Genomic DNA, 12,328 nt, shown 5'->3' on the forward strand with positions numbered 1-12,328 from the left:
CTTAGAAACAGTACATGGGACGTGGCTGGAGCTCTTGAGAAAGGTAGCCAGACTGGGGAGCTGGCTAATAAATTTTATTACATTTTAATTTTACTCTAAATATTCTTCTGTGGCCAGTGGCTACCATCCTGGACAGCACGGGTCTGAAAAGGAAAAGTGTGAGCGTCCTCCCAGGCAGGCCGTCCTTTCCCACGCTGCACAGGATCCCAGACCAGCCGTGGACTTGGAGGAGAGCTGCTTCCATGAATAAATAAGAGCCGTGGCTATTAATATAACAGTTTAGGGGATCAAAAGAGATGCTTTTAAAGTGGTTAAAGACAGTTGTTTATTTTCCTCTGAAATATCTGTGAAACATCCCTACAGTCTTGTTTATGTGATGAATTTACTCTCTGAAATTTGCTTTGTAAACTAAAGATCAGCTGTGGCCTAGGTCCTCAGAATTAATGAGGTTTTTGGCCAGACTTAGGCTTTTGTATAGTTCCTACTTAGGGCCTTATTGTCTATTAGATTTTTGCTTGTTTATAGTTTTTACACACAAATTCTGGTTGTAGCTGCAGCTTTTTTTTCCCTTCTCCTAAGCTTTCTGGTTACAGTTGCAGCTTTTTTTCCCTTCTCCTAAGTTTAGGTAGATTTTGGAGAGGGCAGGGTGTGGGTGAGTGCATGATCTGGTTGGAAATCTCAGCCTGATTGGTAGAAACTTTTGGTTCCTTGAGACTCTCGCGTTTTATTATTTTTGTTCTAAAATTCCCACGCTGTTTTTATATATAATTGACAGAGACCTTTTCCAGCGTTCAGTCTTAATCATTTTAACTTCTCCTGACCAAGTTCAACCTTAATTATCTGTAAATATGTACTGTAATGAGGGGTGTGTTTTTGAGTGGTGAGGTAATTGCTTTTCTCTCTTGTAATTTTAATTAAAAATCACCTCTACCGCCCACCTCACCTGTACTTCTAAGCTCCTCATAACCGACTAGAAAAACAACAGTTACTGTTCATCTCCTCTTTCCTGAGTTCAGGAAACAGTGTGTGCCTTTAATGACAAGGGTACAGTTTCCATCTGGTGGCATTTTTACAAGGCTTCCTGCAGTGAATGATCAGGGAGGGGTGTGCCCCACAGTGTAACATGGGAGGGAATTTGTCAGAGTTCAGCTGTGTGATAAAGGGCATTTCCTCTGCTGACCGCCTTCCACACTGAGGCATCTGACTACCTCCAGTTCCCATTTCTCTCAGCACAACTGAGCTAGACCCCTGTGGACAGAATTACTCTGTCATCTGTGGGAGGGCCGGCAGCTGGAGTATTAAAACCTGGTTGAGAGTGGCAGAGTCGATCTCAAAGGCCACTCCCTGACTTTTCCAGCATGTCTGCTGCCCTGCGTCGAGCTTCCGTCCGTGGGTCCCGGCCGGGCCCTCACCTTTGGGTAGCCTTTCCCCGAATCCACTTCCTGCCTGCCCCGTTGTTCTCGCTGGGGCCTGCATGACCTTCACCTCCCCCCTGCTAAGAGTAAGAAGCTTTCAGTGGCTGCCCCTTGTTTCTGGGCTCAGCAGGGACAGCCATTGTCTGGATTGGGGTCCTGCCGGTCTTGCTAGTCTCATGGTCATTTTCTGAGCTGTGTTTTGAGTCCTGTTCTCTGCCAGGCTCTCTGCTGGGTGCTGAGGATACAGTGGCGAACAGGTGTGTGCCTTTAGAGGAGAACATTAGGAAGTGTGTCTGTTTGATTATGTGGGGGATGGGCCCCTGCGGACTGGCGGAAGCAGAGCTGGTCCAGGTTAACTCGCTTCACTGCAGAAGGCTGGTGTCCAGCAGGCAGTGAGGGCAGAGGCGGCTCGGGGGCTTCGGGTGGATGAGGCACGTGACAAGGTGGTGGCTTTTAGGGACCACCCGCTCCATCTTCCTTCCCACCACACTGAGCACTGGTCCGACGGAGGCAACCCCAGAGGGGCCTCCACATGGCGCTCCTGTGGCTGCTCTCTAAAGCTGTGATCTAAGCTCAAACATGTTTTAATGACTACATTCTCTGTATTTTAGGCTTTGGACGTGGACCGGATGGTTCTTTACAAAATGAAGAAATCCGTGAAAGCAATAAACATCTCTGGGCTGGGTGAGTGTGCATCCTTTCCTGGGGGTTTCTTTGTGGAAAATTTTGTGTTTTCAGTCCTGATATCATAATGTTAATCAACCATTAATGAATAATCAACCAAACTCCTTTTCCTGGGCATACAAATTAGAGAGGTGAGTTGGGACGTGTAAGTTTTAGAAGCATGGGTGCTTCTGGTTCTCTGAAGTGCAGCTGAGTCTCGCGTGATGACCCTGCATGGACCAGCTTTGTCAGGCTGGCTAAGAACGGTGGACTCACTTCTGCCTCTGTTATTTGGTTTGTGCTGTTAATTATGCCAGATGCCCCTTCCATTTCTCTCTTATCCAATTCTTGCCTTTCTTGTCTGGGAGGAAAATTAACAAGTATAAAAACACGATCAACTACTCAAAGTAATATTTGATCTAGACTTATATAAATAGATTAAAAACAAAAAACACTGCAACTTCTGACCCAGAGATGACAGGCTGCACCTCCCTGCACAAAACGTTACTGATGATAGAAGATACTTTTTTTTTTTCTTTTTTTTCTTTTTTTGTGGTATGGGGCCTCTCCCGTTGCGGAGCACAGGCTCCGGACGCGCAGGCTCAGCAGCCATGGCTCACGGGCCCAGCCGCTCCATGGCACGTGGGATCTTCCCAGACCGGGGCACGAACCCGTGTCCCCTGTATTGGCAGGCGGACTCTCAACCACTGCGCCACCAGGGAAGCCCTAGAAGATACTTTTTAAAAGTCATTAAGTGACTATAAAGTTTCACTCAGAAATAAGGAAGTGGCAGCCTTAGGGGACTAGCAGTGGTGAGGAATCTTGGAGAGATTGGAGCAGGGCTTGCAGATAGAGGGCTGCCTGGTGGGAGACACTCCACTGCTGAGGGTGGCAGGTACACCGGGGGCTGCCTGTGGGTGGTGGCCTGGGAGGAGGAGGGGCCCAGGTGCTTGATAACTGTACATTGTCCCCTTCACCCTCGTGGTGTCTCCCTTCAGTGAAAGTAGGAATTGGAGCCGAAGGACTGGGAATGTGTCAGGTGGTTGTGATGTCAGGGGGCATGTGAGTGAGACCTTCTGGAGGACATGTCCCACCTGACACCCCCGTCCCCCAACTAAAGCGCAGTTCACCCTTGAACAGAGCTGGTTTGAATTGCACGAGTCCACCTATACGTGGATATTTCTCAATAGCAAATACTAACAGGTCCATGGTTGGTTGAACCCGTGGATGTGGAGGAACCGCGGATATAGAGGGCTGACTATGAATTATACCCTGATTAATCCCCGCCTTGTTCAAGACTCACCTGTAGTGTGAGCACAACTCCAGTAGCTGCTTTGCCTCTCCTCCAGGGAGGGCTGTGCAAAGCAAGATAGTGAAGGGTCTAGGAGGAGATTTCAGCTACAAAGATGATATTACAATCAAGAATTGCCAAGTATATTTAGGAACAGATTTGGCAAAAGATATGCAAGAACCCGACATTGAAAACATACAAAACTACTGCTGACAGGAACTAAAGAAGACCTAAATAAACGGAGAGGTATATGGTATATGTGGGTTGGAAGACAATATTGATAAGAGGTCATTTCTCCCCAGATTGATGTCAAGATTCACCACAATCCTAATCAAAATGTCAGCAGGGGCACTGACAAGCTGATTCTAAAATTTAACAAATGCTGTTGGAACAGCTGAATATCTACGTGAGAACAAATGAGCCACGACCCTCTCTCATTCCTTACACAAAAATTAATTTGAAATGGATCACAGATTTAAATGTAAAAGCTAAACCTATGAAACTTCTTGAAGAACAATTAGGAGAATATCTTTGCAACCTGGAGTAGGCAAAGGTTTCTTGGGTAGGACAAAGAAAACGATAAACTTAGAAGAAAAAAATGGATAGACCTCATCAAAATGAAAATCTCACTCAGAGATAGTATCAAGAATAGCCTAACATTTGAAGAACCCCCAAATCAAGAAACTGAAGAACTCATACTTGAGGAAACAGATTTAATAAGGCAATCAGAGTAAGACTGAAAACTAAAATTTGCTAAACGGCAGGATACACACATAGGAAGAAGGAATTAGGCTCCATGTTGCCTGAACTCAAGGAGTTAAATGGGTGGACCGTGTAAAATAAAAATTAAGAGCCAATGAGAATAGATTCAGAGGGGTCAATATTAGCATCCACCTAAAAGGAGTTCCAGAAGAGGGAAAAGAGAGTGGAAAGGGGGGAATTTTTTTCTTTTTTTTAATGATAGCTGAAAAAAATCCCTGGAACTAAAGAAAGATTTCAGATCTCAGATTTAGAGAGTCCACTGAATTCTAAGCAAAACGAATTTTATATATGTGTGTGTGTGCACATGTGTGTGTGTCCTATGTCCATGTGTATGTATATTTATGTATGGGTGGGTATGTGTGCATATCTCAAGACATGTCCTACTGTCTTGACATCAGGTATAAAGAGAAAATTAAAGAATTACCCAAGATGGGGAGAAAAGCATATCTGTAGGAAAAAATATTGGGGGAAAATACGCTAAAAAATGATTGTTTCAGAGTTTTGACTTTATAGATATTTTTCCTCCCTTTATTTTGCATATTTTATATATGGCAATTACATTGACATTAATATGATTAGACAGGTATTAATTTGTTTATGACAAGTACCAGATGAATGTGAAATAAGTTTGGGAAGGCAAAGAAGAGCAGGGACTTAATTTGTTCTTGACTGAGCTAGTTCCCGACTAAGTGTGAAAGCTTTCTGGACCTGGAGTTGGTGGTGCTGGCTGTCATACCCTGGAAGAAGTTATTTAGCGTAACTAAAGTAGCGTGACTTAGCGTGGCTAAAGTAACTTCTAAGAAGTTACTTAGAAGTTACTTTTTTTTGTTTAAATGGATTAAAAAGTGTCATACTTGTGCAATGGAATACTGTATAGAATGAAGATGAATTAACTATAAGTATATGCAACCACATAGATGAATGTCACAGATAAAATATTGAGCAAAAGGGTACACACTGTGTGTTTGAATAGATACAGATATAGAAATACATATAGATTTCAAAAATCTCCAAAACTATTCTTTTTTTTTCACGCATACACACTGTATTTTATTTTTACAAGAGATAAATAAACTGACACCAAGCATTGTAAATGGATGGCCACAACAAAAGCAACAATGATTGGCAGTTACCACACGGAACACACTCATACTATGTCATAATATTGACATTCAGTCCAGTAATCCTCCACTGGAACAGCTCCTTTACTTTGCAGTGATAATTGATTTGTATATTTTTTGCCTCTGGGTCCTTGTGGGATTTTTTTTTTTTAATTCAAACAGAAAGTCACAAAAATTATAATCATCCTCATCAGTTCAGCCAGTCCCATGTAATTAATTTTTTTTCATCTTGATCTTTTGTTAGCACTTTTATGAGTTCATCAGTTTTCCATTAGAGTTCTGAAAATGCTTATTCATTCAGTTCAGCAGTATAGTCAGTTACCAGAAACCCGTACTTGTCAAGAGTCTTTTCCATGAATTCCTTGAAAATGAAACCCTTTTTTTTTTTTTTGCGGTACGCGGGCCTCTCACTGTTGTGGCCTCTCCCATTGCAGAGCACAGGCTCTGGACGCGCAGGCTCAGTGACCACGGCTCATGGGCCCAGCCGCTCCGCGGCATGTGGGATCTTCCCAGACCAGGGCTTGAACCCGTGTCCCCTGCATCGGCAGGCGGACTCTCAACCACTGCGCCACCAGGGAGGCCCTCTGCGCCCTTCTTTGTTACGACTTGCCTTTTGCCCCAACGTGCCACGTTTCGTGTCCTCTTCCCTCTGCACATGCTTTTCTGTCTGCTTGAAATGACATTTTGCTGCTTGATCGGAGGAAACTGAGGCTTCAGGAAGTTGAGACGTTTGCTCTGGAATTTTAACATGGCATTTTGGACACCAGCCTGTGTCCTTTCGAGGTACCACACCCAGCAGGCTGACCGTCAACCTGACCTTGCAGGGGCCCTCTTTTACCCATCTTTATATCATGCCAAGTTTGAGTTATTATAAGGCTGTGAATCTGAAGTTTCTTTTTTAAGCCAGAATCCTGATCCTGAAGTCTTTATTTCAGAACAAGCGTTGTCTCCTTACGAGCAGTCACCTGAGGAAGCCCCGTACCTTCTGCGAGCTTCTGACATCGTTCACAGCATTTTGGATCTCTTCTCTAGAACTGCTTTTAGTAGCACATTCTTTTGGATATATTTAGTGGGGGAATTTAAGGATAGATTAAACTTTTTTAGAACTAGATGTCGGAAATGAGCCAGGCACATTCAGTAAGGGATTGAGCTGCTGGCGACCACCTCGGTGAGGAGCGCTGTGACTACCGTCCTTCTGGCTCTGACTGCCGTTAGTTCCAGGAGAAGTCTCTGAAGTGGCTCCATCATTAGAGTGTTCAACATCCTTAGGCGACTGCTTGCATAGGAAGAACACTCATTTTATGCATTATTAAAAGAACAGTGAAAATAATTTAGTATTTATGCCTCACACTGCTGTGTACTTTTTCCTGTCTCCTGTTCCTTAATTTATGTGCCAGCAGGACTTTTCTGCCGAGTGTCCTGATTGGTCGTGGGCTAGCCCCAGGTGATCTCTAAGTGATTCCCTGCCCTCCGTGGTCTCTCTCTGCTCCAGGCTGACCGGTGGCTCCCTGCTGCACGAGCGTGTCACAGCCGTATGTGTGTCTTTCACACAGTCTCCCATCTGGCCCTGCTCCTGGTCTGTACGCACGCGCTCTGGTCCCAGGCACCTGTTGAAGGCCTGCCCAGCCATCTCCATCAAGCTGAGACTTGACGTGGTGTCAGCCTCCTTTAACTCTCGGTATTATTAGTTTTCTGTGACTGCTGTAACAGGTTACCACAAATGGAGCGCCTTCAGATGACACCGATTCACCTACAGTTCTGGAGGTCAGAAGTCCAAACTGGCCTCACTGGGCTGAAATCAAGGTGCTGGCTGGCTTCCTTCCTGGAAGCAAGAAGGTTTCCCTGCCCCTTCCAGCTTCTAGAGGCCCCTGAGTTCCTCGGATAGGGGCCTCCTTCCATCTTCAAAGCCAGCAATGGCTGGTTGAGTCTTTCTCAGGCTCCGTCACTCTGACGCTGTCTTAATCTGCATGGGCTGCCGTAACAGTACCACAGCCTGGGGGGCTTAAACCACAGACATTTGTCTCCCAGTGCTGGAGGCTGCAAGTCCGAGATCAGGGTGCCATCAGGCATGCTCTTGTTCTGGTGAAGGCTCTCCCCCCGGGCCTGCAGAGAGCCACCTTCTCACTGTGTCCCCACGTGGTGGAGAAAGAGACAGAGACAGAGAGCGTAGGCATGCCAGAGTGAGCGGGCTCTGGACACTGATCCTATCTTGAGGGCCCTACCCTCTTAAGCACATCTAAACTTTATTATCTCCCAAAGGCCCACCCCCCCAAATACCATCATACTGGGGGTTAAGGCTTCAGCGTATGAATCTGGTTGGCGAGAGGAGGGGAATGACCCTCAGTTCAGTCCCTAGCAGACACTGACTTCTGCTTCCCTCTTCCACATCTAAGGACCTGTGATTACATTGGGCCCACCCAGTGATCCAGGATAATCTTCCCATCTCCAGTTGAGCTGATTAACAACTTGAATTCCATCTGCAACCTCAGATGGCATAATATCCCTGCCTGCAGGGATTAGGAGTGGATATCTTTGTCGGGGAGGGGACAGTATTCTGAACACAGTTCCCCTCTGAATTGTGAGTTTTGAGGTTGAATCAGTTTTGATTTTTCTTTCAGCCAAAACTGAAAGGGTATCTAATATGCAGACTCTGTTCTCTCTTTAAATCTTGCTCTTTATAAATAGTTTTATGTCTGTTGATCTCTGCCCCCCAGTTAGATGACAGGCCCTGAGGTCCGTGACCTGTTCTGAAAGGCGATGTGGTTTAGGATAAAGAACACATGGGCATTAAGGTCCAGGAACCCTGGAGTCAAAAGCTGGTGGTGCCGCTCAGAAAGTCTGTGACACTGGGAAAGTTGTTTATCTTTCTGAGCCTCAATTTCCTCATATGTAAAAGGAGAGTATTAATATTTCATAGGCTTGTTAGTGATGAGTAACTGAGATAACATGAAAAAGGGACAGATGTGGTTCTGGACACATGAACAGCATGACAGCTGCAAATGTACCTCCTGTGTGTCCCTGCAGTGGTCAGCACAGAGGCCGACAGGCACATAGTACGTGTCAGTAATATTCATTTGTATGTTATTACGTTTCTGCTGTAAGTTCTTACGCTCTCCTCTTAGTGTAGGAGAGATCGACTTAAAATTTTAGGGGTAAACAGGATTTATACAGATTTATGTATGTAGAAGGGGCAGGGGAGTCGTTGAGATGCCTTGGAGCAGCCAGCTGTGTTGTTTACAGCCTGTGAGCTAAGCCTGGTTTTTAGCATCTTAGCACATATATACCCAATAAACTCAGTATTGCCTCTAGGCGCCTACAGAAGCCTTTAATCTCTCTCTCTTGCTTTTAGGAAAAGTTTGCCAACCCCGTTTTAGAGTTTTAGAGTTGCGGTTCTGAAACTTGAGAGTGCCCCAGAGTCCCTTGGAGATCTTGTTAAAACACAGATTGCTGGTCTCTACCCTCAGAGTTTCCGGCTCAGTAGGTGCAGGATGGAGCCTGAGTATTTGCTAGTTGAATAAGTTCCCAGGTGATGCTGAAGCTGCTGGTCTTGAAAATACCACCTTAGACACCCCTGCCCCTCCCCCCGCCCCAACTTTAAACATTGGACTGAGCCAAAAGGTTATCAGTATGTTCCCAATATATGCAAAACAATACTTTTACACAATAGCAAGTATACTATGTTTGCTCCCAGTTTTCAAAAGGATAACAACACAGCTAGATGTATTTTCTAGAGCGTCTTGTGTACAGGTTTGCAAAAGCAGTTATGATGATTTGTCGAGAAACTGTTTCTACAGTATTTTTTCCCACTTATAATAGACTGCTATCTGACCTCTTAAAAAAAAAAACAAAAACCCCAGTTCATATTTATTCTAATACTGTTCTGCGTCTGAACTTTCCCAATCTCTGTCTCAGCTCATAGGTGGTTTTTTCTCCCCCCAAGAAGTTGATGCTAACACTTTCCAGCTATTTGACATATCAGTGGGTGGAAAAATTCATCTTTATCAAGAAGGAAGCCACAGAAGACTTTGATTTTCACTTCTCTAGAATTACTGTATCTTAAAGACTTGGTGGAGCTATTCTTACCGAGAGTGGGATATCCCTTCTTTACCCTTTTTTAGAGAAATTGGCACATCCTGGAAATGAAAAATACAAAGAAAGAAATGCTAATTTTCCCTCAAACCCATACCATCTTCTACCTACAAAAGAAAATGAGAATTTTTGTGTGTGTTTCTCCCTGTTGTTTGCAATGCTAATTAGAATGTGGCTATTAACACAGAATTGTTTCTATTACCATATCATAATTAGGATAGAGCAGTTCAGAAGAAATACATGTAATTGTTTAGGAAGTGAAATTTCATTGTGCGTTAAGAAGGTACTATATCTGGCATGATTTCCCACCTGTTACATAAGAAAATAACTAAATTATAATCCTCAGTGTTTGTCAAGAATAAAGTGAAACTGGTATTCTGCTACATTGCTGTGGCCTTGAAAGCTGGTGCATGGAGTTTTTAGAAAGTAGTTTGGCCGTGCACATCAAGAAAAATAAAATCTTTATTGGGGATGCTCGTTGCGTTGTTGCATTGCTTATCAAAGTGAAAAACTGAAAGCCTCCTATAACTAAATTAGAATATAGCTACTTGATGGAATTATGGTTATGTAGCAACATGAAGAAAAATTCTTATGATGAAGTCTTCAGACAATAAAACTGAGGATACAAAGCATGTGTGTATACCATATCTGTGATTTAAAAAAAGAATAGATTGTAACAAGTGATGATAAAGCAAAGAAAGTACATCTGTATTGTTGTACTTTCATAAATTTGAGTGGAAACATAACAATAATAAAAATCTGACACTCATATAAGGTATTGATTATAGGCCAAGCACTGTGCTAATAAATAAATACATAAGTTTAATCCTCACACCAGCTCTGTGAGCTAGGTACTATCAGTGACTCCATTTACAGGTGAGGTCAGTGAGGCCCAGAGGAGTGATTGACCCAGGGCTGTCTAGCTGGCAGTTAGAGGAGCTGAGATTCAAAACCAGATGTGCTTTCCAGTCTCTGCTTATGACCACGGCACCACACTGCTTGGATGTGAGCGAGGGTGCACGGGGGAGAAACACCGAGCAGTAATGCCATAGGAGCGTCTTAGATGTCATATGGCTGATGAAAAACCTCCAGGTGGTTTTGCTTGGTCGCAAGTTCAGTGGGAGCCAGTAGATGACAGGTGTGCCAAAGGTGAGCACAGGTGACCTTAGGGAAGTGTGTAGTGCTGCTAAAAAAGGTAGTTAGTTGTCCCACTATTGTGTTGTAAGAGCAACATTTTAGGAGGAAGCTCGTGTTAGAGCTGGAAACCTTGTGGTAGGAGGGGTGTTGGAAGGTCCTAGGATGTCTTTGCTTGGGGAGGGTGGGAGAAGACGTGTCTGTAGGCTTTCCTCTGGCATGAGGAAGTGAGACATGTTATCTGTTCCTCTCTCCTGGGTAGTTTCATGAGAGTAGGTTTTGACTCAAATCTGAGAGGGAAGTTAGCTGGGGGAGCAGCCCCAGCGGTGAGCTGGGTGTCGGAAGGGTCCTGGCAGAGGGCTGGTTGGTGGCCCTCTGTCTCTAGGGAAGTTGCAGGGGGGGGTGGGAATGTGGACTCGGAGACCTTGAGATGTCTTCCAGTGATGAGGCTCTGAGATTCTCCTTGGCTCTTCTGTGATGGCTAAGGATAATGAATGATTGGAACTTAGAAGACTAATTTGTGGAATCCTGGCAGCTGTGATCAACATATTAATCATGGAAGGATAGCTCATCCGAAGGAATGCTGAGATCTGTGACTTAATGTCCCAAGTATTAACTTGAATTATACGTGGTTCGTACATAATCACATTTGATCATACTTCATTAAATGTGATTAATATGGTCATCCTATTTTTTGGTATGGGATTTATGCTCATCTAGGCTAGGGCTCTTTACCTGGTGTGTTGGGTCTATGGACAAGCCTAAAGGGTCCTTGTATCCCAAAACTTGTACAAAAAATTATGTAAGGATACCTTTTCCTGAAAAGATAATCCACAGCATTCTTCTCATCTTTATTGTTGTCTGTGATAATGAGAAGATTAAAGAACCACTGCTGTAGCCAAACCCCCATGGTTTGTGGATGGGGATGCCATCACAGAGTTGGCTGTTTGCCTTACTTACTGTAAAACACTGACTACGTTATTTAGCAAATATGTTTGAACCCTCATCTGTAAAATCCTGTGGAGTTGTGGTGACGATGAAGGAGACTCTGTAAATGGGTGAAGTCTCCCCTCCGTGAATGGCCGTTGTTACATGGGCTTTGAGAACACTGATTTTCTGGGGGCTACTTGTCCCTGCGGCCACAGGAGTCACTTCTCTCCTGGTCTGCTGTGCTCTCTGTGGAGGTGGGCTGGGGGCGTCTGCTGTAAGTGATGGGAATTGTATCCCTCAGGTACAGTGAGGTAGAAACGGGGGAAAAGGCTGAGCACAACATGCAGTGGCCACATGCACGTCCTGTAACGTAGCTCATCAGATGGCTTTGCCAACAAAGGGCGTCAGTGGGATCGATGTAAAGTTTCTAGTCGCTGGTGGTCCACATCCAGCAGGTGTTGACTCACCTCCCTGTTGTGCCTGCCCGGCCTCTGGGGACTCCCAGCTCACGGGGGGCCCTGCCAGTTCATTAGCAGGAGCCCCTGTCTCCTCTGGCTTGAAGGAGCTCCTAGGATAAGGCGAGTTGTGTGAGGCAAGCAGCTGGCAGCCCAGTTTTAATCTCATCCTCTGTTGGATTCTGAAGGAAAATTCCTGTAAGCTTCTCCTCTGAGAAGCCTTTCCTGTCAGCAGGCCCCAGAAAATGTCCTCTTTTCCCCCTCCTGTAATGTATACCACATGGATTGTTATTGCATGTTTATCTTTGTCTTGCTAATTTGTCTTTGTCTTGCTAAATTGTGTGTTGGCTGGTACCAAGCCTGGTTCATCTTTGTCCCCTCCAATTTCACTTTTCTTAAATGCAAGTCTTATCTTGTCAGTTTGCAACCTTTTGGGGGCGCCTGGGATGAAGTCCTTCCCCTGTCCCC

At 44.6% G+C, this 12,328-nt stretch overlaps 1 protein-coding gene across 4 annotated transcripts in view; it reads left to right on the plus strand.

Moving 5' to 3' along the window:
- The window catches only part of ASAP2 (ArfGAP with SH3 domain, ankyrin repeat and PH domain 2), a 155,474-nt gene that overhangs the window by 51,179 nt on the left and 91,967 nt on the right, over window positions 1-12,328 (plus strand). For all 4 annotated transcript variants that reach the window (XM_082642051.1, XM_082642048.1, XM_082642049.1 and 1 more), the window contains exon 2: window positions 2,027-2,099. In XM_082642051.1, coding sequence (XP_082498177.1) covers window positions 2,027-2,099 — 73 coding nt within the window. The remainder of the gene's footprint in view (window positions 1-2,026; window positions 2,100-12,328) is intronic.

This window comes from Mesoplodon mirus (assembly GCF_964341445.2).
Source record: "Mesoplodon mirus genome assembly, chromosome: 14".
In the NCBI taxonomy this organism is placed as follows: Eukaryota; Metazoa; Chordata; class Mammalia; order Artiodactyla; family Ziphiidae; genus Mesoplodon; species Mesoplodon mirus.